At 43.4% G+C, this 26,491-nt stretch overlaps 1 protein-coding gene across 5 annotated transcripts in view; it reads left to right on the top strand.

Moving 5' to 3' along the window:
- The window catches only part of LOC118769223 (receptor-type tyrosine-protein phosphatase F-like), a 201,683-nt gene extending 180,254 nt beyond the window's left edge, over positions 1–21,429 (top strand). For all 5 annotated transcript variants that reach the window (XM_036516264.1, XM_036516272.1, XM_036516288.1 and 2 more), the window contains 12 exons: positions 1,283–1,380; positions 8,943–9,066; positions 9,290–9,465; positions 12,025–12,144; positions 12,477–12,631; positions 12,941–13,226; positions 14,480–14,658; positions 16,974–17,100; positions 17,188–17,313; positions 19,606–19,760; positions 20,733–20,868; positions 21,099–21,429. In XM_036516264.1, coding sequence (XP_036372157.1) covers positions 1,283–1,380; positions 8,943–9,066; positions 9,290–9,465; positions 12,025–12,144; positions 12,477–12,631; positions 12,941–13,226; positions 14,480–14,658; positions 16,974–17,100; positions 17,188–17,313; positions 19,606–19,760; positions 20,733–20,868; positions 21,099–21,167 — 1,751 coding nt within the window. In that variant the 3' untranslated portion in view covers positions 21,168–21,429. The remainder of the gene's footprint in view (positions 1–1,282; positions 1,381–8,942; positions 9,067–9,289; positions 9,466–12,024; positions 12,145–12,476; positions 12,632–12,940; positions 13,227–14,479; positions 14,659–16,973; positions 17,101–17,187; positions 17,314–19,605; positions 19,761–20,732; positions 20,869–21,098) is intronic.
- The last annotated feature ends 5,062 nt before the right edge of the window (positions 21,430–26,491 follow it).

A 26,491-nucleotide genomic window follows, 5' to 3' on the forward strand; every position in this document is an offset into this window, starting at 1 on the left:
CAGAACTGTTTCAGTCAACAGCAACTGACTCTGAAGGAGTGGTGGACACAGGAGCACTGGAGGAGAGATGTGCTGAGTGCAACCAGGGGGTGGGTGTGGTGTTTGGAGGCCTGGGGATGGGCACTGGGCTGTTACAGGCTGTTTGATCTGCATGTATGTCAAGTGTGATGGCATAGGAACGGTCATTCCTGAGGGGGAAATGGCAACAGCGATTGCTTCCCTTTTATGTCAACATTCAGGTTTGTTTTAAGAGGTATTTGAAGTTCTGGGTTGTGTGGTTTCTCTTGATGCATTGAAGGCTCAGTGACAGGAGTTTAGTGTACACAGAGGAGAGGGTCCATCAGAGGTTTTTGTTTGCTGTGTACCCTATCAGCGTCGCAGTGTTACGTTAACAGGAATCCACCACAGAGTGCTGTTACTGAATTTAATGTAGATCTTTTTATATCATTTGAATTTTGAGGTTAAAGTTAAGGATATACCTTTGAAGTATATGTGTGATCTGTATGTACAGCGTATGTGTGTTTGCCTGTCTCTTGGTCTGTCATACAGAGTGTTAATTTATTGTGGTGTGAAACCTCTGTGAAAAGAATATACTGGGACGAATTTCTGTCACCTTGGCTCAGCTGTTATTGGAAAAACGCAATAATTGCAGAACACTTTCAGTTCCAGTTAAGAACGTACCCTTCTGTGCTCAGAGGTGAATGGGATTTGTGTCAGGGATTTCTGTCTGTAGATGATAAATCATCATATGAAGCATGAATATAAATCTAGAGGAGAAAATGTTAAGGAAGGGATTTTTTTGGAGGACTAAAGGCTGCTAGTGCCACAGATTTGTCAAATCACTTTTGCCTCTGGGGGGATGGGATTTGAAATTCCTCTCCGCTCACTCCAGTCAGGAACAGTTTCGGCAGCCAGTCTGAGAAAGTGACCATTGCCCTGTGCTGTCACAGTGTTGCCATTTTTTTTCTTTTTTGGAGATACTGTTGTGTAACCCCACCCCCACACTCCAGGTGACCGTCCACCTCAGCCCGCCGGTGAGCATGCCAGTTTGCTCATGCACATCACTGATATGTCAGCAGCCTCACGCCAGCACAGCACAGCATGATGTCACCAACCCGCATCAGCTCTCTCGTCCTCTCTCTCTTTCTCCACACGTGTCACCTCTCTGGCAGCCCTCATCCACTGTCAGTCTCTGGTCAGTACTTGTGCGCTCACCTGTGGTGGAGAGAGGGTCATTCCACTCCCCTCAGGCTGACCTGTCGTGTCTCTTGTCCCCTGACAGGCATGAGGGAGCACCCTCCCATCGCCATCTGCGACCTGGCCGATCACATCGAGCGCCTCAAGGCCAACGACAGCCTCCGCTTCTCACAGGAGTATGAGGTATGGTGTGACTTCGCTGCAAAACTCACGTTGTTTTAGACATGCACTGCCTGGGATCTATGTGTCTGAATTTGTTTCGTCTTATTAACAAGCAATAGATGAAAATGGTGTCCCCTTCCAGATGGAAGGGAATTCAACATGAAGGCATCTCATGTCCAGCTAATGTAATGAGTGTGGAAATGGCATAGTCAACAAAAAATGATGTAACTCCAGCCTCTAATTCCCAGCTGGAGTTCTTCCAGGCACTTTCCCCCTCTGCCAAAGAGGAGCTGAAGGAAGCAAGATCTCCTATAGAGAGTTACGGGGGTTCTGTGCAACAGGAGTGCTACCTTTTATCTTGAGAATGTACAGCAATTAATTATCTTGGAAATCTCATAATTTCATACCTGTGTACAAGTGTACCAGAAAATCCTTTTCCTCTTTTAATGCATTCCCTTTGATTTTAACAGTAAGACCATAGCAGTGTGGTTTTATACATCATTGTAGTGGCATGCAAATCAGAAATAGGGATGCTTTGTTCCATTTTGCAGTCTTTAAGGGCAAATGCTGAAAGTGACTGGGAAAACCCCCCGTTTTATGCACTTCCGTGCATTTCTTGACAATGGTATCTATGTTTCCATCAGATAAGTCATCAGGCTAAGCTGCATATATCACCAAAAACTAGAGGGGGCTAAAAATTTGGACAGTCAGAACTGTTTAATAGAGTCAGCTATTTGAGTACTCAGGTGGAGCAAAAACTACTCAGTGGCACAGATAAATGACCTCCATGCTCAAATCCTGAACTGGAACTAGAAAATAAGCATAGCTCAAGCAACATGAGTAATATAAATGGCCGACTAAGGTTTTGCTGAAGGTGGTACACTGAAATCTCTGGGCCTTTGAAGCTGCCCATCACCCGTGTTGACCTGTTTATATGCAAGGGACCCAGGCTGTTTATTCAGACCACAATGAAAAGGGCTGAACATGCATTCTCTTCAGTTATGAGCTTTCCCAAGTGATGAGACATCTGAATGAAAACACAGCAGGTTATGATAGAAGGCCCTCTCTCTCCAGAGCCTGGGGAGAGAGAGAGAGAAGAACTGAACATTCCTGCTCTCTTTCACTTTCTCTGCCCTCAAATAATACAGATGTCCTGACTCTAAACTGTTTCATGATCAGGAAAATGACTAAAACCAGGGTTCAAGCTAAACTTTGCCAGGGCAAAATGATTTCCTCTCAATTTAGGATGTAGTTTGCACAGATGCCCTGATACATGTATTGATATCACATGTGTTCTCCTCAATGAGCTGGATTCAATTTTTGTTTTCTGTAGTGCTGCAGTTACTTTGCTTGCTTCATGCATTCAAATGTATTTCAGTTTTTCAGCATGTATTCTCTCCAATCACCTGTGCCCACAATGCTGAGGGAAGTTTCAAACATTAACTTTAATGAATGAATTAAATGACACAATGTTTATTTCCTTTCTATATTCATAATCCAACCGTAATTCATTCTGTGCAACGTGAGGAAAGTAGGGTGGAACTGCTCAACATTTTGTGTGTTTCAGCACCCTTATTTGAGCCTTAATCAAAGAGGGTTTAACATTGGTGAGAGGTTACTGCTAAAATATGTATGAATCATTTTTCACCCCAAAGAATAATATTTTTCTGCATTTCCTTTTTGTGAAACCCAAAGAAGGATTATTGCTGTTGTTGTCCTACAAAGGGAGGAAATTTGCATTTAAAGTGGCAAATTTCAGCAAGTATAAGGCAGAAATGAGTAGTGTTTCTGAAGAAGGGAAAGAAAGGAAAAATTCATTGAATCTCATAATGTGGCCTGATGTAACCATGCCAGCCCACTTATGTGCTGTTGTTTTCAACCTCACATATTTAAGTAGGGCACGTCTAATTTTTCAGCCCTTCTAGTTGATGTCCATGTTATGTAATGGTCTGTTCCAGTCAAATGGAAACTCAGGTAAGCTTTGCAGTCTCAGTAAAGTCTTGTTACATTGTAAACAAATGCACATTTCCATCATAAGTTCAGCTATCTGTCTGCACATTTATCTGTATGTCTATCTGCACATGGAGATTTGATCCCACCCCCTTACACAGCCTAATTATTTCATAGGCTCTTTATTCTCCTGATTGAAATTGAAATTGATTGGTGACCTTATTAAGAGCACAGTCTCCACCTGCTTGAACAGAGGGTTAAAATAGTTGGAAGGTGTTCTGACCAGCCATGTCAAACCCAGATACAGCTGATACAGTAACCCATGAGAGTAATATTTAAAACAAAAAACAGATGCAGTCTCTCAGTTGCACTTGGTGCTGTGGTAGGTCCGTGAATGCTTGATACTGGACTGCATCACCCTTCCTGCTTGCATAGTGCGGAAGATGCCACATATCCTTCTGTTTGCATCAAGACAGCCAACACTGCCACCGGCTTAAAGACCCTGCTAAGCACCCACTGATGCTCAGTGTCAGCAAAGTGAAGTGTTTCTTCCCCTGCCTGTGATAAGAAACTGCACTGTTCTGCCACTGGCTCTGACAGTGCACACTTCTCATGTCATGTACTCATCACTCTCAGTCTTTCCAAGCAAGAACCAGCAGGCTCTCACCAATACAGGCCTTTAAGTGGCTGTAATTTTTTCCACTAGTAATTGACAGGTGTTAAGAAGAATGGCCCCTGGCTGTGTCTGCATGCCAGTTTGTTTCATGGCGGCACCAGAAGCCTCAGATTAAGAGCGGCAGTAGTGTTAGTGTTAAGGTTAGTGGCAGTAGCGCCTGCTTTCTGCAGCTGGCTTTGGCACCTGCTGCTGAACGGCCTTCCCTTATGAAGGAATTGATGGCTTTCATTATGCACACATATATTGAACACATGGGGACCATATGCTCTGAAAGGCATAATCACACAGATGACGAATTTGGGACTGGGACTGGTGCACAATTAGCTTAACAGACACATTGGTAATAAACACTCTGGGATGACAACAGGTTTAATCAGGCTTTCGCTAGATGGAATCGCATCTTAATGAAGTCTCTTAAATCCACCTCGGCGGAGAGAGAGAGTTCCATTTGAAGAACAAAGCCACTTGAAACAACGGTGGAACCTTCCTGGATTTTCAAATGTGAAATGTTTTCTTTCTTTCTGTACATTTCTTGTGCACTTTTCTGAAACACTTGTTTTCACCCAACATGCCGTCACCTACCCTCCTCAAAACACCCCACATGTCCTGAGACAGGTGCCATAAATAACCGCCTCCCTCCGGCTTCTGAGGAAGGCATCAGTGGGGCTTATTGTTGGGCTCAGCACAGCATCTCTTTCATGCGCCTCACTAAGAAATACAGCAAACAATGTCTCTCAGCCTCTCACCTAGACAGACTGTCAGCCCTCATTGATCTGTCTATTCATCCCGGCATGGAGCTGCTGTGCAGATGGGCTGGCAGGCCTTAATCAAGCCGCACAAACAAAGAGAGGGGGAGATGGGGCCAGGCCAGAGCTGCCGAGCTCTGTGTGTGTGAACTCATCACCGGTTTGTCCAGAACTGTGTGCTCGACCACGCAGCCAGAACTAGGGAGGGAGGGGGGTTGTGCCTCACTCCCCCTTCCCAGTGCTCAAGTGTTCCCAGAGCCGGATCTCGATGTAAGCAGGGGAGATGAGGTTTTTTTTAAGTGAAAAAGTTCATCAAGACTGTAGCCACCCCCTGTATTCTCATACCGTTGGGGGCACCTTAGAAGAAAGCCTGAAACAGTATAACTTGGTTTGCATTTAATTTTTTCAGAAATAAAGCTTATTGCAGGGGTGTTCTTTTAATGAGGGCCCCTATTCTTTTACATCTGTACGAAAAGCAAGATGTTTGAAGAGTAAAAGAGGATTCTATATTCTGCATGACTGTACCTGTGACAAGTCAAACTCCTGAAACAGTAACGGTGCTATTGCCAAGTGCTGGACCCCATCCAGAAATGTGAACTTTTATGTGTGCCGTCAGGTGTTTGAGATCTATGGGGCAGTCACTAAAGGCTCATCAAGATATTTATTTCTCATGCCTCAACTTAGTCTTCATGGCTTGTTAAATTTTGCATTCGCTGCTGGATTTTCGCTAGTACACAGAACTGCATAAGGAAATCATGGTTCTCTGTTTCCCCTGTTCTTATGTCACTGTTTATGTGTCTCCACAGCTTTGGAGAACAGATTGGACACACTGAGAGCCCAATTCCAGTGACAAGAACTGCAACTAATATTCATGCCTCTCAGGCACATTAGCAGTAATGTGCAGTATTTGTCAGACTGGGGCTGTAGATACTTTACTTAACAGCCTGTTAAATGGGATGCGGACTCTGACTCTCTCGCCATTATCATCATTATCTGTGAAAGGCAGTCTCAAACATGTCGGCCCAACCAGCGATGGGAAACACAATAGGGGCTCTAAGCATTTTTCTGTTTCAGGCTCTTGTTTGGTGAATTTGGTGCACTGTTGCTAGCCTGGAGTTTGACAAGCATTTTCTTGCTTTTCTTGATTGCACATTTCATTGTCACTATCCTGACATACACTCCAGTATATGAGCATTATTGCTTCCTCTATATATTCAACTTAAGCAAAGGTAGTAAATGGACAGCCTCTTTAGTTTTCCAGTGGTTATCTAGCAGAACAAACTAATAGCATCCAAATGTTAAATTGCAGTGCTTTTTTCCCCATCTTCCCTGTTATAACATCAGCATGCTGATTTCACAGATGAAAAAAATGGATTTCAGAATTTTATGTCTGAGAAGTTCTACAATAAAACTTAATGTACTGTGCTGTGGAGATAGGCACCCCTGAGTAACTTGACACATAACTGGTGATTTGGTGACATGGGTCTCAGTACAGATGAGCTGAAACTGTTGCCAGACAGCCAGTAGACAAGGCAAGAAGTTTGGAGAAAGTGCTCAGGGCATGTATGGGGGTGGGAGGGTCTCAGAGGAGCAGGGTGCTCCATCCAAGTAAAGTGTGTGTACTACTGTGTAATACTGGCCCTGTTTACCTCTAGACAGGACAGGCATTCACAGATGAATTTGGAGCATGCCTGGCAGCACAGTGATGACCTCAGAGGTCAGCACTGAGAAGTACAGTTAAAATATTTCAACTGAGGCTGTATATGACCTGTTGGAAATAAAATGTTGACATAATTCTGTCAGGTGAAGTTCTTCTCTGTACTAACCAACCCAAATGTTGTTCAAGGATAGCTAGCCATAGCTTTTCTCCTAGCCATGCAACATAAGCACAACATTTGTCTTATTTTTAGTGTTTTTTCAAAAATTTCGGTTTACAAGGATGTCTTTACAATTATATAGATCAAATGTACACTATATGAATTGAAACCATCAGGCCTCATCCATTTTGAATCCATACCTGGAGAAAAGAGGAAGACAAAAGCAAGACCCCATTGCCATGCTTGAAGTATGAAAGAAGTTGAAATATTATCTGTTTCTTGAACAGAGAAATCAGGCGTGTGGTTTTTGCCTGACGTAAGAGAGCACAGAGAAATCTCTGACAACTTTTCCTACTTGAAACTGCTCAAAAATGAACATGTTATAAAAAGTTGGTTTCCCAAGCTATGTGAGATTACCAGCTGAGAGTGTGGAGGGTTTTAAATCAGTTCACTGAAGGATGGCTGGCAGGAAAATTAGTTTCAATTTCTTTCGCCTTCATTCTATTCCTGTCACTGGCACCGTCACCATGCCTATAAACCAGCATTGCAGTGTCAAGCATCTGTAAACAGGTCCCCTCAAGGTCAAATCAAGTGTGCTGGTCCTCCAGGAGAGGGAACGCCTCACTTCATCACAGTGCGGTAAGTGCTTTCTAAATGCCATGAAAGCACTTCCTGCAGTAGAAGTATACATCAGAGTATTGTCTGTGAATGTGTCTGTGAGTGTTGGTGTATATAAACCTACATCAGAGGGGGTCCAGTGTAAGTCTACAAATCAGGTGCGGAACAGGAAGCAGTGCAGAGGAACAGTCTGTGGATAAAATTGTTTTACACTGCAGCATAAATAAATGCCATGGCTGCAGCCCTGTTGTGTAGGACAGTAATCATATCTTTAAAAGCCATCATGCTGCTGTAGTCGCTCTGTCTTTATTAGATAACCTAGGAGCAGTGTCCTTTCCTATGGTTGCTTCATTGTTATCATCGCTGTCCCTTTGCCAGTTCCCCTGACCCATAGTGACTTAAATGCATGAGTTGGTTGGTTAAAATGAATAAAATATCAAAATGTCAAATCTGAAATGCAAAAATAGGTTCTTATGAGAGAAGTATATAGCGATTACATCTCACATTACAGGTCAGTTTAATACAATGAAGCAAATATTTGTGAGGAGAAAACAAATTCTGGGATATGCACTTTCCTCGAGCCAAAGCTTCCTACATACTATGCAGATCTCTCTGAGCCTAGTGACTACAGTCTGTGCCCTTTACACTTTTTTGGGCTGCAGACTCATGTAATTTTTGGAAGCCTTCAGATGCATCCAGTTGCTATCACTAAGTGATAAGATGTTTATGTCAGGCAAGTTTGTTTCATCAATGTATTTGGATTGACAGGTCTTACTCTCCATCTGTTCAGCCTGCCATCAGCCTATATTCATAATTGAAGCTCATTTAGACTCCAGGGTCCACAGCATCTCTCTCTTGAAATAAGTGCATAGACACATTCCTCCCTTAAGAGCTCCAGCACTAGACTTTGAGCTAGTATTGTGTATTGTGCTGAAAGTGTAACATTATACAAACGAACAGCTATTTTATGGGATGTTTGCCTCTCTTTATAGCAAGGTAAAGAGGTGTCATACAGAAGACTTAGAGAGATCATCTCTGCTGACCCAGAACCATGCTTGAATTAATACATTTGTAAAAGATTTGGGAGGCCCAAAGTACAAGGTGTTTTGGCAACAATGTGAGCCCAGGAATGAATTTTAATGTAGACTGTGACTTTGAATGTCTCTTTCACTCTCTCCATGACGTGAAAGAGGGTGAGCAGGAAGGAAGTCTCTATGGAAACTGTGGCCAAAAGCAACCTTAGGATAGCAACTTTGTCAGCAACTTGCTCTGTAGGGACTCTGTCTTTCACCCCCTTAGACTCCTGATCTTCTCAAGTTGTTGCTTTCCCCTGACAGGGTTTCTGTCATTAGGGCAGTTTTCATAGAACAGGAACAGTCTTGCACACAATATCCTGTTCTTCCTGTGTCTCGGCCAGCCTACAGCACTCCCAAACTACAAAAAGAAACCCTTCAGCTTGTATTGTTTTCTCCTATTTTAAAATCTTTTTTAATAATCTTTTGGTTAACCCAGAGAGCAGATCTTTCCAGGTATCTGTTGCCATGACATTCAAAGTCAACATCTTTTCAGTCACCAATTGATGAAGATTCTCTTAGCACAAAGTCATTGGAGGGCACTTCTGTAAACCCATGCATATACTTTGGTGTGAGGATCTAGGTCCGCTCCCCATGCCCTATTTCAAAGATTCCTCAAGATCAAAGGACTGTCATTGCCTCCCATCCTCTCCTCAGAGCAGGGAAGAGTCACTTCTGCTCTAACTCATGTTTCCTCCTGCAGTCCATCGACCCTGGCCAGCAGTTCACCTGGGAGAACTCCAATCTGGAGGTCAACAAACCAAAGAACCGTTATGCAAATGTAATTGCCTATGACCACTCCAGGGTCATCCTCACTGCGGTCGATGGTTAGTAACTTCTCATCTTAACAAGCAGTCAGAAGGATACTAAATGACATCATATCTTCTCGTAGAAGGTTTTAATAAATGTGTAATTAATGCTAATCAGGCCAGCACATTTCTAACTTCAAGGTTAAGTGAACGATTTCTTGAGGAGCCACAATAAGTGCTGTATATGTATCCAGACATTCTGCCGTCAGCCTCTGATGTTTTATATTATTGTACCCTGAAGGTGTGCCAGGCAGCGACTACATCAACGCCAATTACATTGACGGATACCGCAAGCAGAATGCCTACATTGCCACGCAGGGCCCCCTGCCAGAGACTTTGAGTGATTTCTGGCGCATGGTGTGGGAGCAGCGCACCAACACCATTGTCATGATGACCAGACTGGAGGAGAAATCCCGGGTGAGTGCTCATCTGGGCTCACACATCCTCACAGCAGTTGGCACCATGGAGGTTCAAACAAGGCAGGAAAGGTGGTCATTGATTTACTGTCAGAACTGGTATATGTGTGCTTTTCTTAGTAGTTTCAAATGATTACATACATTTATCTTGTACAACTTCGGACATATACCATAAGGTGTCCACTGATGAGCCAGTGTCCTCGTTGGTGCTTTTGGTGATATATTAATCTATTTAAACCCTATTGGGTTGTGTTAGCCATTAGACATTAGGTAGAACATTTTCTGTTTAGCAGGGAAATGTCATTTTTGGACATGTTTTGGGCAGGCATCAGCTTGGGAAATGTATCTGGGCTGGAGAAGGGCATCCACATCACAGTTATAGATTTTTCATGATAAGCTTAAGGTCAGATGAGAGATGGGGAAACATTAGAACATTGTCAATGGTATAAGGCCACATTCAAATGAAATAAACATCTTTATTGACACTGGATAGGCTGACACTGGATAGCTGGAAGGCAGCAGAAGCACACACCCCCACAGGAGTAGAGTTTGGAGGCTGATAATGAGGTCTCTTTAGAGACTGAGAGAAAAGATGAACTCAGACGGAGTAGGTCCTCGAGTAGCAGAGCCGGGTGACAGCCATGGTCTGTTTGTGCATCAGTCTGGGCCATCCTGTTTCCTGACACCATTAATAACCAGGGCAGAGACATCTGGCTGGTGCATATTTTAACCTTTTTGCATTTACGGTCAAACCGGTGTGAATAGAACACTAGATTCTAGCTAAAGTTAGTTTTGACGAAACAGAGGTTTAACATTAAAAAGTACGGCAAATGTGGCGGTGAAAACTATGAGAAGCTTAATAATGCTAATGAAAACATACCGAACCATGTAACTTAATGCGCACTACATAGCATAAAATAAGTCACCTGCGAAAGGGTTAATTAGAAGGTAGATTGTTGTTCATTTCTAACCAGACAGCACACAGAATTTCACGATACAACATTAGGTTGAGTAAACAAGACTGATGCATGCAGCTCTGATTCGCCTGTACTGGGTCTGTCTGCTGCACATCCAAAAGGCCCTGATTGCCTGGGATTTGCAAGATTTTGATACACTTATTATTCTGATCCTTTTATCCTGCCTCATAGTTACACCTCCTACTCCTTTAATTGCTGGAACGAAGCCTTGCATTGTAGTGCACCTGTCAGCTCTCTGCAGCTCAGAGGAGGAGACAAGGCTTTTATCCGGTACTCTATGACCTCTGACCCCTGCTGACATGGCCCACCTCATTTACCACTGTAGCTGCCAAGACCACCCTCTCCCCACCCCCACATACATCCTGCTCGTCACTGACTAAGTAAAGGAGGCAACGTTTATGGGGAGAGTAAACAGGAAATGGCACAGCAGCAGATGAGAGAGAGGAGTGAGTGTTGGCCACCCTCTGGTAGCACCACCTGTCCACTCTGTTCTGCCGCATGACAAGAACATAGGGCCTTTACATTATCTGCTTCAACTATAAAATTAGAAAAATTATAAAACAAGCCTTTTGTGTCAACATTCCAGCTCTCTCGTTCCTGACAAACACATAAAGCCATAATGTTTGTGAGTTGTCGCGATTGTAGGACTTCAGGATTGCAGTCCTCACATGATTTTGCTATTGCGCATGGTTTATCATTACCTTTATGCCATTAAATGCATCTATGCAAAGGTAATAATGTCCTAGAAATCAAAATGAAGTGTTTAGAGTTATAAACATTTTTCACTTTGAAAATGGCCATGTGCAGCACAAAATGATAGACATCTCAGAATAGTATCCCCAGGAAAGTGAGCAATGATTTCAGTTTAGTGCAGGCTTCCTGCCTAATTTGTGCTGCAATTGGTTCTGTCTCTTGGGTTGAGTGCAGTTATTGTGCAATGGAATTATGGGTCAAGGTGGAGGCCCTGCTGTTAAGTGAGCTCCATCCACTCATCCTGTTGCAACTTTGTGCACCCTGTGCTGTTGCATTGCATTGAGAGGCCCCAAGCACTGCTTTCAGGGTTCCAGCCCACACACCCCCATTCCCCACCCATCCCCTCTCTCAAACACCCAAAACCCACTCAAATACAAGAGGGGAAATGAGGGCAGCGGTCACTTTGACATGCACCCCCCAATCTTTCAGCCCTCCCGGGACATGTAGCCTGCGTAGCGTGATGCCCCCATCTGCTGGGTTCCCACCACTGTCCCCCCAGCCTGGCCCCAGCTCCAACAAGCTGCCCTCTGTCTGCCCCCTCCAGGCCACAGTAGAAGGTGCAGTGGTGCGTGAGGAACTCAAGCTGTCCACCACCTGTCCCAACCTCAGTTAAAGAACCCCCCCCCCCGCCTCCATTGTTCTCTCCACCCAAAGTTCAGTCAGCACAGATTGGTGAAGCACAGCAGCTAAGGTGCACTTAACATCGATCACCTTCATGCCCTTAGCCCGCTGCTATCCACCATGCACAATGAGCAGATGCACCTTACTTAGGTTCTTTGGTTCAGCTAGCTCTACCTAATGGATTTTCAATAATGTGTGTATATGCGCAGGTGAAGTGTGACCAGTACTGGCCCAGCCGGGGCACTGAGACCTACGGCATGATCCAGGTGACAATGCTGGACACAGTGGAGCTGGCAACCTATAGCGTGCGTACCTTCGCCCTGTACAAGGTGAGTTTTCTTCCTGTTTGGTGTGCCTCCTCCATTTGTGTCTATGTTCAAAGCTCTAAGGTCCAGGTGAGGCCCCTGGGCAAGCTGTCAGGGTAAACACCCCTTCAAGGTGTTTACCCTGAATTGCCTCCAGCTCTATAAATGAATGATGTGTAAAAATGGGTAGCTATGCAAGTCTGTCTGGATAAGAGTGTTTCCCAAATAATGTAATGATTTGCTGTCTGGCAACATTGTCTGTGACATTGAGGTAAACAGACACTGGGAAAATGGGGTTTTTGGTGTTGAATGGCATTGAGAATGGGTGTGAGGGTGTGCTCTCTTGCTGCAAACAGAACGGCTCCAGCGAGAAGAGGGAGGTGAGACAGTTCCAGTTCATGGCCTGGCCTGACCACGGAGTGCCTGAGTACCCCACGCCCATCCTAGCCTTCCTGCGTAGGGTAAAGGCCTGCAACCCTCCCGATGCTGGGCCCATGGTGGTGCACTGCAGGTAAGGCCTCCCCAGCCTGATCCCCCCAGTTGTTATTTTGGATCAGCAGGGCAACACTGCTGGAGAGCCTCCCACCATTTAAGACCATAAGACATTTCAAAGGAAAGTCGAGATTTTAAGGTGGCGGTCTTGGAGACGTGCTTCTGTGAGGTTAGAATATCATTGAACCATTATTTTGACCTTACATACAGCAAGTGAATAATCATAGTAATGGGTCAGGGCCTTGCACGGTTCCTCCTTGTGAGTGTGTGGCACCTCTGCCTCCAAGCGTGTATGTTCTGTGGTGACCTCACATGCTTGTGCCTGCAGCGCGGGCGTGGGCCGAACGGGCTGCTTCATCGTCATCGAGGCCATGCTGGAGCGCATGAAGCATGAGAAATCAGTGGACATCTACGGCCACGTGACGTGCATGCGCGCCCAGCGCAACTACATGGTGCAGACGGAGGACCAGTACATCTTCATCCACGAGGCACTGCTGGAGGCAGCCACCTGTGGCAACACCGAGGTCCCTGCCCGCAACCTGTACTCCCACATCCAGAAGCTCACCCAGGTCCCTCCAGGGGAAACCGTGACGTCCATGGAGCTGGAGTTCAAGGTAACGGCAGCCGTAGAGGAAGCAGTATGCTGGATCTGGTTTTACTGGAATGTGTCTGTACCACCTTTGTGATGGCTCTTGTTTAATGAGGGTGACACTGCCATCTTAGATAATTCCTATTTTTTGGATACTTTTTTGGATCCTTCATAAACAACGCCCATTGTTCACTTTGTGGCTGCATGCTCTCGGTTTTCACCTGAAATGCACTTACTCTGTCTTCCTGACACCGTTTACTGTGAGAGCATACTGCTTGGCCATGATTCTGCAAAGCTTCCACTGCTAATTGGGTGCAATTAACCTTGAACAGATCAAATGCACGCAAGGTCATTGATAGCTAAAGATAAATAATAGGTAAGAGTGAAGAGTGAAGTTTCCACAATAGTGATGTATCATAATTTGATACAGAAGAGTGCTGGCAACTTGCAGAAATATGCTATGAGTTTGAAAAATAAGGTAGCTATGTATCTTTATTCCCTCAAACACAGACAGAGAGGTCCTGTGCAGGCAAGTCATCTGTTTTGCAGGCATATCTTGAGGACAGGCAGAGAGAGACAGATCGAGGCAGGGAAGAAAGAAGGTCTGAAATCCCCTCACTATGGCCATGAGAGAAAAGCTACAGGGCGAGTAGGCCTATACCGCTTTAGACTCCTGTGCCCCTGCAACTCTGACCAAGCGAACTGCTCCTCACCCCTCCCTCCAGTCTCTCAATGTCTTCCTGGGGGATGCACAACAGCCGAAAGTATACAGGTCAAACTTGTTTGGCAAGCAGGACAGTTGTACATCTAGAGAGGGTATAATGAGGTTTTTTCTGCGGAGCCCTGCTGCAAACTTGTTTCATAAACATTTCTGAAATTGACACAAGCATGACATGTTTTTTGTTTGTTTTTGGCTTTTTTTCCTTTTTGCGGGATTGTACATTTGATTTTCAGACACAGCTATGTCTAAATATGTATGATTATTCATCTAAATATTCACATATAAATATGGTGTGAAGCTGTGAACAAGGAGCTTGAAGTGCTTCAGTTGTCATCCATCAGTCAGTGAGTTCTGAGCCCGTTCACCCTCCCCAGCTCAAGGAAACTTGGTGATAGTGTGAGGGTCGTAATTCCAAATCGCACTTGAAGACACATGAGATGTGTTTGTCTCCTTGCAACTGCTACTGTTTGCTTGCCTTTACATGTGCAGTGCTGGTACCAAAATATTCAAAGAAATGTGAGAAGTTAATAACTGTATATACCCCCTACACCCAACAGAGACTGGCAAACTCCAAAGCACATACCTCAAGATTCATCAGTGCCAACCTCCCCTGCAACAAATTCAAGAACCGTCTCGTCAATATCATGCCGTTTGAGTCCACCCGTGTATGTCTGCAGCCCATCCGGGGTGTGGAGGGCTCTGACTACATCAATGCCAGCTTCATTGATGGATACAGGTATGTTCAGCAGGGTTGTGGGAGAGATGAGAGAACTTTCATCACTGTAAGCCTTCAGCTGTTGTCAATATGGAGCTGGGTTCATCTTATTAGCAGCCAATTCAGAGAGCTTTTAGTGCCAGGCTTGCCAGCACCTCTTCACTTCTTCTCTGATTTGTCTTTAAATGAATAACACCTGTTTTCCTGGTGTCTCCTGTGAAATGTGACACAACACAGTTTGTGGGGAGTGAAATGATTGCTTATCATAATGGCTTAATTGCTGCCATCTCTTCCTCCCTAGCTCTAACCAAGCGTAGGAGGATTAAATGATCTCCTCAATCAGTTTGGCAGGCTGGCACATTTATCTGTCCTATGCCTCTCATTTTGAATGCGGCTTTTTTCAAGAGAAGGTTTTTATGATGGCAAAGTCAAAGGATCTCTTGCAGGGATGAATTTTAAAAGCTTCCCCATCTCTTTGCCATGTTGACAGCAGAATGAGAAATGTCACTTTTTTAACTAGAGCTCATGGGCAGGGTGTCCAAAGCTTGGCCCCTTTACTGCTCTTTATCAAATTAAAACTTAATGAAAGCCAACCCAGAGAGGCCCTGTCATTTATTCAAGTGTAAATACTGTAATTGCAACAATTCCCAGTGAGAAGATGTTTTAATGAAGTGTTGTGAAAAGTGGGTTCCTCCATATGTGGTGCTACGTCTTTTTGCTCTCCATTTTCCCTCCCTTTTAACTTCCAGAGTTCCCTGAGTGCATTGCCTTGGGTGACTGGCTTAATAAATGCTGCAGGGCTGTTAAGGGACTTTATGTTGGCAGCACATAAACAATTTGAGGTTCATGCACCCTTTCTGTTTGTAGGGGAGAAAAACACACCTGACAGACTAGACTAGATTGTATACTGTACTTAGGGATCCTGCATTTTAAGGAAGAGATGAAACACCAGAATGTACATTATTTTACACAAAACGTGTAAAGCTGTGCTGACTTGTGATACCAATGTCAAAAGTTGTTTTGATTCCTCGTTGGATTTTAGTGTGCTCTATCCAACTTTTCCCAGTGTCAGAACCATTATTGCTTAGTCCTAATGTTGGTTGACATCATCAGATTAGTGTGCAGTCCATCCAGCTAGCTTCTCATTTCAAAAGCAGAATGGGCCTTGTCACATGCAAATAGAGGAATTAATCTGAGTAAATACAGTTGTGAAAATGAAATGATCCAAATACATATCTCCTACACAACCTCATTAAGCATCAGGAAAATGTAAGCACTGCATTTTTTTAAAATGTTGAACTGAACTTGAACTTGCCAAACAACGTAGGTGTCTGCTAGCTAAATGAACACCTAGATATCTGTGATATTATCATTTGACTCTTATTTTCATCATACAAGCCTTGCAGTTTTCCAGTAGTACCATGAGACCACTTTCTGGACATAAGATGTCAATTGTGAGTGGCTGCAGTCAAGGAGCACTATTGACAATGACAGTAAAATATGTCATACATCACTGCTGCTGATGAATCCGTTCTATGTGAAATGGTGTTTCATCTCCACTTGCTAAGACGTGGAGAGCGAAAACCATCAGGGAGTGAGGCAGTGATTCTTGTGCAGCGCTGATCCATTCATTTAAGCACCACATCGCAGTTGCTGTTCTTTTAAAACCCTTCCCTTGGTAAAACAAACGCACGTCCTGTTCCTCCTGAGGTTGTAACTCCGTCAGAAAGCTGCTCTGAGAGCCCCCGAGGGCATCAAGTCCAGCAGCTGCGGGGCAGCCGGCAGGATGGAAGGTAAAGGGAGAAAAGAGTTGAGCTTCCCGAAATCAGTCCTTACCTCCTTGCTGTTTTACAATTCCTTCCTGCGCCCTTCTCCCCTTCCTCATCCTCCACCCGCTCCTCTGCAGTTTCCTTTATGATATGGAGGAGTAGCGCCCAGGGCCAGCTTTAATCTCCAAGTTGCACATTATTGCCTCCCCTGCAGCACCTTCATTAGTTGTTTACCTGCGGCCATGTGCAGGGGAGGGGGCATGCTGAGCATACCCAGTGTGTCTCTTATGCAGGGTTACACTGCCCTCTGTTGGCACATGAGAGGAACTGTGCCTGTAGGTGTAGCGTCAGCACTGCACTATTCCCAGTCATTTGGAGTGCCTGATAATACCTCAGTGTTATATCATCAAATGTTATACTGTACTTCTTTGCTATAATCAGCACGTGCATAACGCGTGAACATAACACGTGTCTTAGGTGCCCGCGCAGGGTTTGGTGGTTCTCAAAAGGCTGCAATGTACGGTCGAAGGTGTGTGACCCTCACTGTGTTGTTCCCTGCATCCACAGGCAGCAGAAGGCCTACATTGCCACCCAGGGCCCCCTGGCTGAGACCACAGAGGACTTCTGGAGGATGCTGTGGGAGCACAATTCCACCATCGTGGTGATGCTAACCAAGCTGAGAGAGATGGGTAGAGTGAGTGTCGCCATCAGGATGCATCGATGTGCTGGCTGCCACTCCAGTGCACTCATTGACCAGGTGTCCTTGTGCTCTTCCCAACAGGAGAAATGCCATCAGTATTGGCCTGCGGAGCGCTCAGCCCGGTACCAGTATTTTGTGGTGGACCCCATGGCTGAGTACAACATGCCCCAGTACATCCTTAGAGAGTTCAAGGTCACTGATGCCAGGGTAGGTCCCTTCCAGATCTGTTCCCAGAACTGTCACACTGTCTGCTCCAGTCCCTTTTTAAAAGGGATATACTGTATACTGTGAAGTTCCAGATATAAAATTCAGGTTTTTTACTTTCTATTCATGTTTATGAGCATGTGGATTTTTATAAAGGGAAGCATTGGTCATGACTAATACATGAATGTTGAATGGCTGATCTGTGAATTAAAACCTGAATATTTCAGAACATGTAGGCCACATTGAGTGCAATGCGAGATATCCCAGGTTTTCTGGAACAAAAATGAAGGACCTCCCCCAAGACACAACAGATTTTTTCCCGATCCAAAAATAAACTCTGGTACTGGAAAGGCTTGGAGCATCATGCTCATCCGCCACATGTTTGCGGTACGCCATATGGAGATTGACCCACAGACGTGTGCTCCGCGAGGGAGGAGTGTGCGTGTGTACCAGTGTGTCTGTGTGCCCGCGGCTCTCAAGACATATCTGCAGCATTGCCAACAGCCAAAGGCTGATCCACAGCGGTACAGGACAGGCAGCTCCAGGCCTCAGCCTGTCTCTGTTGTACCGACGCTGAGAACCGAGTGTGCACACAGTTTCATACCGCCCACAGGGATTGTGTCATGTGCACCAAAGTATATTTACACTGCATATCAAAATATCCTCACACTATTTATTGTATGATACCATCTAATTAACCGTGCTTCTTTAACAATACAAAGCTCTGTTGTTACCCAGAAGGCTCTGAATTGGATATGAGATTCATCTTAGTATCTGGTTTTGAAGAGGCTGAATTTTTTTCCATTGTTTTCTCAGTCTGTGTTTTTAAATCTGTTGAAGGTCTCTGCAAAGTGGCTGTCATTTTGATTCGTATTTAGAAAAACAAAGTCCTAGCAATTCAGTTCTCCTCCGTCCTCAGTGTGGCTTGGGTTTCTGTTGTGTGCACTGTGCATTATATCATTAGGCAACCTTTGCAACATGGCAAGGACAGAGGCAGCAGTGGGGAAAAAACGGCTTAAAGAATTTGGTAAACTAAGCAAACCAAGTATACTGAGCATCAAAAGAAACTTCTGTATTTTCTAGAATAATTCAGTATGCTGATTTTGGACTCTGATGTAATGTTTCAGTTTTATTAGTTTTTTATTTACAACTGACCATGACGCACTGGAGTGGCTTTTGGGTAAGCACCGTATTTGTCACAGGGGCGTTTGGGCATAAGGGATATGGGGTCATTTTTAAGGGATCACTTTTACCAGTTTAAAGGCAAGCTTGGTGAAACTTTAGAGACAAAAAACACAGGAACCAGTATGGCCTGCTTATTAACAAATTGATGCCTTAATGCCAACACAGGGGTCTTTTTCTCCATGGAGCAGGTGCCAGGCCAGCTGTAATTCAAGGCAGCAGAAAACAATACAGTTTTGTGTGGAGTGCATTTCTGCAAAACAAGGCTGTTTTACTGCTTTGAATGATGTCACACAGAGAGGACATTACACATAGAGGGAGATTACATTATCCAGTTGCGGAGGATGAAATGATGGAAAATATGAGGAGGAGGTTGCTGTTGCTGTGTTTATATTTTTGATTGCATTCAAGAAAGTGAATAATGGACTGCTGCAGAACGAGGTCGGAAGAGGAGTCGCTGGCCATTGCACACCCTCCACAAATTACATGTGATCACATACACTGTCAGGCTGCATGCGCCCAGGCATTTTTCAGGAAGCCCGGTGAAGGTCAAAACTCAGCCAGGGCCGGTCTGACAGTGTAAAAACTACAGCGCACTGTCACTGTTACTGCTAAATAGAACTTGGCTGTAAATTACTAACCACAGCAAACCGAGCACAGTCTTGAGTTTGCAAGCCGCACAACTATACACACCACAGGATCCCCCTGTACATTATTTGTCACTGGTACATATAATTATAGGTTCCCTGCTTTTAGCTTAACATTAAGTTTAAAATACAGCCTACTTTCCACAGCCTCAGCTGGTTTATGTTGTACTGTGTGGAGTTTTAGCTCATTATTTCTGATTCAGCAGTGTACCTTCCTTGCTTGTGAATGTGTTGAAGAAGGCAGTACTTCTCACAAGATGGACCAGATGCAATTCTAAAAAATGATCTTTTTTTCTAAAAGTTCTGTAGCACATGGCAAAACAAGAGGAACATGCATATGAAGTCTTGGTAAAATCCAGTGGGCAGGATTGATCGTATCAGCCATTCCCTGTGTTACCTTGAGGTGTGACAGGCTGTCTGGGGAATGAGTGGTCACCACAACCTCTGCTTCTCATTGGCTCCACAGGATGGACAGTCAAGGACCATCCGCCAGTTCCAGTTCACTGACTGGCCTGAACAAGGAGTGCCAAAAACCGGGGAGGGATTCATCGATTTCATTGGCCAAGTGCACAAAACCAAGGAGCAGTTTGGACAGGATGGACCCATCACTGTGCATTGCAGGTAGGGGCAGAGGTGACGTGTTCGGTACATTCAGTCTCAGACCCCACAAAAGGGTCTGCATGGTCTTGGATGCAATTATTTGTCCAGCCACCTTCAAGAACATTTAGTCAAGAACATTATGGGGTGTAAAAGGAACCACAAAAGAAGTGACTCCCAGGGAATGTGATTATCGTCATTACCTGTATTAGGTGTCTAGGAATGCAATTATCCTCATTTTCAGTATTATGTGCTATGTGTACGCATGAGCATGTATGCCAGGGTTTCCGCTAGGATTTTTTCTTGCCGGTCCGGTGTCCGGAAAGAATTTATTTTAACGGACAAATTTGAAACTTTCCAGTCACATTTCGATAGCAGTCTATGAAACAAACGCAAATATAATGTACATCTAGGCTGACGAAAAAATGACAACGACCTCAAATCAGTTTGACTATTTAACGAACAGTAACAATTAAGCAAAATGAACAGTAACGATTGAGCAAAACCTCAACATTAGCCGCTAAAATGTAGGCTAGGTTTCACTGTCAAAACGCAAATGTCCTGTTTAGGGATAGCTTTCATTATAGTTTTTAATTTATCAGTTTTTTATAAATTTTACCAGGCAAAAACCGGTAATTACCGGTTAATGGAAACCCTGTATACATGTGTGATTATGTATGGGTGTGCAACAGACTGAGTGTGAGTGCATGTTTGATTGTGCGTGTGTTTGATGTGAGATTGAGTGTGTTTGTGGGCGCATACATGTGTGTGAGACAGTTTGAGAGTGTTTTGTGTGTTTGTGTGAATGTGTGTGTAGGACAGACTGTGTGTACGTGAATGTGTGCATGTATATGTGATTTAACGTGAGATTATGCATGTGTGAATGTGTGTGTATGTGCGTGTGCGTGTCATTATGAAACTCTCTCTGTGTATGATTGTGTGTGTGCATGCACGCGTGCTTCTTCCCAGTGTGTAATGTGTGTGCTCCCCCTGCAGTGCTGGTGTGGGCAGGACTGGAGTCTTCATCACCCTCAGCATCGTTCTGGAACGGATGAGGTACGAGGGCGTCGTGGATCTCTTCCAAACTGTCAAGACGCTGCGCACCCAGCGGCCGGCTATGGTACAGACAGAGGTAAGGCCACTGAGAGGGGGGAGTCACTACCCACAGCAGGGACAGACGGTGGGAGGGGCCGCCATTGGCGGGGTGGTACTGATATAACAGCGGTGACATATTAGGAGGGAAGTCCAGTAAAGACAAGTCCTGCACGTGTGCTTCCCACTGCAGGATTCTATTGCATGAAGTGTGCTTATCCAGTGCTTATATCCAGTGTTTATCTGAGTGCTTTTTTCTGTGATTCTCAGGACCAGTATCAGTTGTGCTACAGAGCAGCGCTGGAGTACCTGGGGAGCTTTGATCACTATGCAACGTAACCACTCCTGGGCAGCTGGGAAACCCTTCAGGAGTGCCAAGTGTTCTTTCTCAGCCATATCCACCCACCCAATTCTGTACAAAGAGCTGCCAAGAGGAAAGGAGTACGGTGCAAGATTCAGCTGGCCAACCTTCAGTTAAAGTGGTCCACCTGGACTGGCACACTGAAATCGCTTTAAACCCTCCACGGAAAAAGTCTGTTTCGAATAGCATCCAGGTCACCACCCTGCACAAAGCACCCCTCCCTTGTAGGACACTACTGGTAGCACATGTTGTTTTTGGCTTTTTTATTATCATCATTATTATTATTGTTGTTGTTATTATTATTATTATTACCATTATTACTTTGTTGTTATTTAGAATTTTTATAATCATTTTCACTGGTTGTATTTTTTTAAGTCTTAATGACCTAGTATATGGGTCTGTATTTTCCATTATTGGTACTATTTTTAATTTTATTTTTCAAACTTTTGTAGGTGATTTTAGCACAAGGGACATGTATTTTTAGCATGTCTTTATATACTAATACTGGAGAGCCACTATTCTCTGAGCTGCTGTTGATTTTATTTTTTACCATGATTATATTCAAAACTTATCCTTTTCTTGTGTATAATTGGTCTTTTCCAGTGGAATGGGGGATAAACTTTTGTAAGCCTTTTCACATCCTGGTACTTTATGGAAAGATTCATTATATATAAAAATGATTTAAAAGCATACATCAGAGTGAATGGTATGATATTAAACCATAAAGTACCAAAACTGAATAAACTAATCAGAAAAAAAATCAGCCATTCCAAGCTTTGTTCTCAGTAGCTGTTGACTGTGATTTCAAAAGGATCACCCATTGCTTAAAGACCTTTACACACAGTTGAAGATGAATATTGGGAGGGGAGCATTCCCTGTATCACTGACTATCAGTGATGCCCTTCATTCACACCCCCCAGGTCTGGCCAAGCCCAGGCTGGGCAAAGTGACAGACACGACACATGAAGAGGGGGAACCCAGTCCTGATCAAAAAGTAGAGTGGTAGGGCAAGGGGCACGCCACACCACAGACATATGTACAATGACACATACTCTAGGGAGCAAGAAGTCTTTTTTCCCTTGGACTGGCCTGCTGTTATTTTTTAAAAAATATATAGTATATACACATATATACATACAGTTCTTGCTATCCTGGAGAAACGTTAACTGTTGTCAGTTATTCCACCTGCAAGTATTCCCAAAGCAACATGGGGATGACAGGTAAATGAACAGACTTACGTCCTTGAATCTGAAACAGTCCAATGTTCTAACTACTGTATTAACATTGCCCTCACTGAAGCAGAGGACCGTCTCCTTTGAGCACATGGTGAGGCAGCACCAACGGACAGTAGAGGATTTCTACATTTAGTCAAGCATTTTCTTCTCGAATGGATAGAGTTGCAAAAGCGAGGCGAATTTGAATGAGGGACTGAAAATGTCGGCGATGCATTCATTTTTACCTTGTGTATGCATAGTGCTGTAGGGGTTCAGTCTGTTGTATACAAAGTCTGTTTTTCTATTTGTTAATAAAAAAGGAAATAAAATGTTGCAAAAATGTTGATGTTAATAAAGTTGAATAATTGGGTTTTATACAACTCAGTTGTCATGTATCTGTCTATGCAGGGTGCTCGGCGCACCCTGCATGAGGGCGTACTGGTTGGCTTGTGTCCATCTGTCCCTCTTTCCCAAGTCCAAGTGACAGAAGATGAACATTGTTCCATCCAGGTGTCCGCATGTTCCTGCCCCCTCCTCAGGTAAGGACAAGTGGCTAGGCCTTAAGTCTAACAAAGCTAGGGGTAGGCGGGCCTCTTTTTTGCATTCTTTAGATAATTATTGCAGTTGCATTGTATTTGCTTAGAAGACGACTTGTAAGATCTGCGTGTTTTACGGTTGTGGACTTGTCTACGGTTGTGCAGACTTGTCCCGTACATCATTGTAACCTACAGGTTTGTGTCACCTGTTTTATGAAGCTCATATCGTGGTACGGATGGCAGGACCAATATGTGAAACTCCTGCTGCAGGGTATCTGGAACATGCAAACCAGCCTGTCACCAGAGCCATGAGATCAAAGGCAGGTTGTCATCAGGATTTGCTTTCAAAAACTGCACAGCAACAAACCACTTTCCCTCTAATGTTCATTGCTGTTTGCTGCTGAGACTCATTGTCATAGTGCAGACTGCAGGCCTCATAGGATGCCTTCAGGAGAAATTTATCATGTGATTATTAGGTTCAATTATGAACGTGGAAGAGAAGTAATCTGTCTATCCATGACAATACTGTAGCTGTAGTATACGAAAGCATTGTATGCAGAAATGTTGCAGCTGGTCAAGTGTGTTGTCAATGCCAGTTTGCACTGAACTCAACGCACTCGTAGCAGAGTAGATGACGAATTCGGAAAAGGAGTTTAAGGGGCCTTTAAGATGTGTGGGTGTCAAGAATCTGACTTGTATCAGAATCCAGTTTGGGAGACATACAAAGAGAATCCAAAACCTTGCTCTCTGATATGTATCATGTAGTCACATCACCAAAGATCTTTATACAGAATCAGCCCAGCGGTCCCTGCTCTTGGTAAAAAGCTCTCAGTTTTCAACAGGCAGATAAGTGATACTTAGACATGTTCAATTCAGTTTCACACCCAATCAATTATTTCGCAACCAAACATGACACATTTTGTAAGTGAATCTATACAGATATGTCACAGTATGTACCAATGAGGACGATAAACAGTTCTTGCCTCCCAACTTGCAGCATCAAAATGATTATGGAGATACAACCAGTGCTGACTTTCTCATTGCCTCTCATTGAGTCTAAGCAATGAGAATTGTTTCATATGAATATCATTGTTGGGTTTCGTCAGCACAGAAGGCAATTTCTATTTTTAATATGTTTATTCCGGTTCTCCGTTCCCTGTTTTCCATGGACAGGGAATGGGAATCTGATCTAGTGGCTGCTGATGTGCCCAAACGTAATCAGATTGTGAGGAATCAATGCTCTTTACTCACTTCAGCTGGGTTCAGATCTGATGCGATTACAGCTTGATATGGGTGGGGCTTGTCCCCTGGAGGACTGGAAAAGCCACTGTTTTCTCAGTCAGTTAAAGTGTGCACGGCTGTAATAAACAGTAATGTACCCATCAGTAATCTCCTAGAAATGTCAAAACAGAGTAGCAGAAAAGTAAGTAGCACCTGTCGCAGTCTATCGGCCTTTGATCTTATAAATATTCTACAGCTTATTTTCGAACTGTGGCAGAGTTCCCATATTGCACCATGTTTCTTCATCACAGTAGATCCTTGTGTACATTTCCAAAAGGTATTTTGGAAAATCATCAGCCAGCGTAGGCTTTCACCTGCCATTTCTCTGAATACTGTTGCTCAAACTTCAGTGAAAAAAAAAAAACTGAAAAAGAGTGCCTTCCAATATAGCTGAGCATGGGAATAAAAGCAAGAGAAACACAGGGCTCAGTCATAGGGCTCAGTCGTCAGCAGTAGCATGCCATGGTGGTGAACTGGATTTAATAATGTAATCAAATATTTGAGGGTTTGAATCCACAGTGGACCACTGTTTTTGTACATTCAAGTAAAGTACTATAACAGAACTGCCTCTTGAAAATTCAGCCCTGTACATGCATAATATGTACAATGTACGCTGTGTATGTTGCCCTGGAAAAGGGTGTCTGATTAGATACTAGTTCACTTTTGGAAAAAAGAAAAAGAGTATTTTACCCTGTAATTGGGCCAAAAAAAAACACATGGCATGAATAAAGTAAAATACCTTAACTTACAGACTGAACTCATTCACCTGTGATTGCGTTACATCAGTATGAAGATTCAGTTTGGGAGCTAACTGAAAAAAAATATATACAATGTGTGAATGCCTAGCTGGAAAGACATCCTGCAATTGGATAATGAAGGGCCAGCAAGATAGAGTTAGACAAATAGTTAGCATTCTCAGAACTCTGCTAAGAATGCCGAATTCATCATCACTGCTTTCATCTGTATTCTTACCATGCCTTCATCACTGCTGGCTTGCCAGTGAATTCATTTTCTGTGCAACAATTATCCTTTGATGTCCTTCCTTGAATAAATCGTCAAAGTCACCACAAGATGGCAGCAGTTCAAACAACTGGGTCAAGGCCTCAGGCTCCTGAACCTGTATGCTTGATTACTGCCTGGTGACTGAAAATCCAATTAAGTTGACACAATGTGAATTTAACTATCACATTAAAAATGAAGGATGTTCTGTGCATAAAGATGTCTGTATCAGATCTGCACCAACATCTGTGTGTGCCAAAGGTTTCAAGTCTGGATTGGGTCTGAGCCAGTACTGCAGGCTTGTCTTATATGTGTCATCTCCTCTCTAATTATGCCAATGTCTCCTAAGAATATGAGGGGCCTGGAGAATGTTACTGCTGCACTATTAATTAATCCCCATTAATGTCTTTATTCTGAGCTGCATTTCTGCAGGCACAGAACCTAACATAACCTTAACATAGTTAACCGCTACACTTTATTAAGATTTTATTACTGCGTTCCTTTGAAATGTATCACTTGTTGTTAGGCCCAGTACATTTTAAATGAAAAGTGTCCAACAGAGCTTGTGTCTCTTGTGTCCATTCAGATAGCATCATTTTGTTTCACTGTGGACCAATAATTATAATTATAATTATAATTATTTCACGATTCACTACTTCATTTCAATCACTGTGTACCTTTGACTGTGCCTTTGACTTGATTTCAGCTTTGCAGTTTATATATATATACACATATACACACACATACGTATATACATATAAACACAGTTTATATACATACATACAGTACCAGACAAAAGTTTGGACACATCTGTTTAAGGTAATGGGAAACGTGCATTCAGAGACATTTTGATCTAAAGACTTATGTTTAAATACTTAAATTTTATTTCTTAGACAAATATAAATAGTGAAGTTGATGCCTATGTATGAATTTCTAATTCATTACAAATTAAAATTATTTTTTAAAAATATTTTGGCTAATTGGAGAATCTGAAATATAAGATAGTTTTAACACTTTTTGGTTGTTAGATTATTCCTTTTGTGTTATTTCATAGTTTTAATGTCTTTACTACTGTTCTAAATTGTGGAAAATGGTAAAAATAAAGGTATTTATGAAAAATAAATAAAATTTGTGTCCAAACTTTTGTCCAGGCATTTCAGTGTAATACCAAGGTTATACAAAGGTAACTTAATTAAAATTTATGCAGAGAGCTATCGTGCAGGATACATCATGCACTACAATCAAGAGTGTTGCATTCATCTGCAGCACAAG

The sequence above is a fragment of the Megalops cyprinoides genome, chromosome 2, assembly GCF_013368585.1.
Source record: "Megalops cyprinoides isolate fMegCyp1 chromosome 2, fMegCyp1.pri, whole genome shotgun sequence".
NCBI classification, from domain to species: domain Eukaryota; kingdom Metazoa; phylum Chordata; class Actinopteri; order Elopiformes; family Megalopidae; genus Megalops; species Megalops cyprinoides.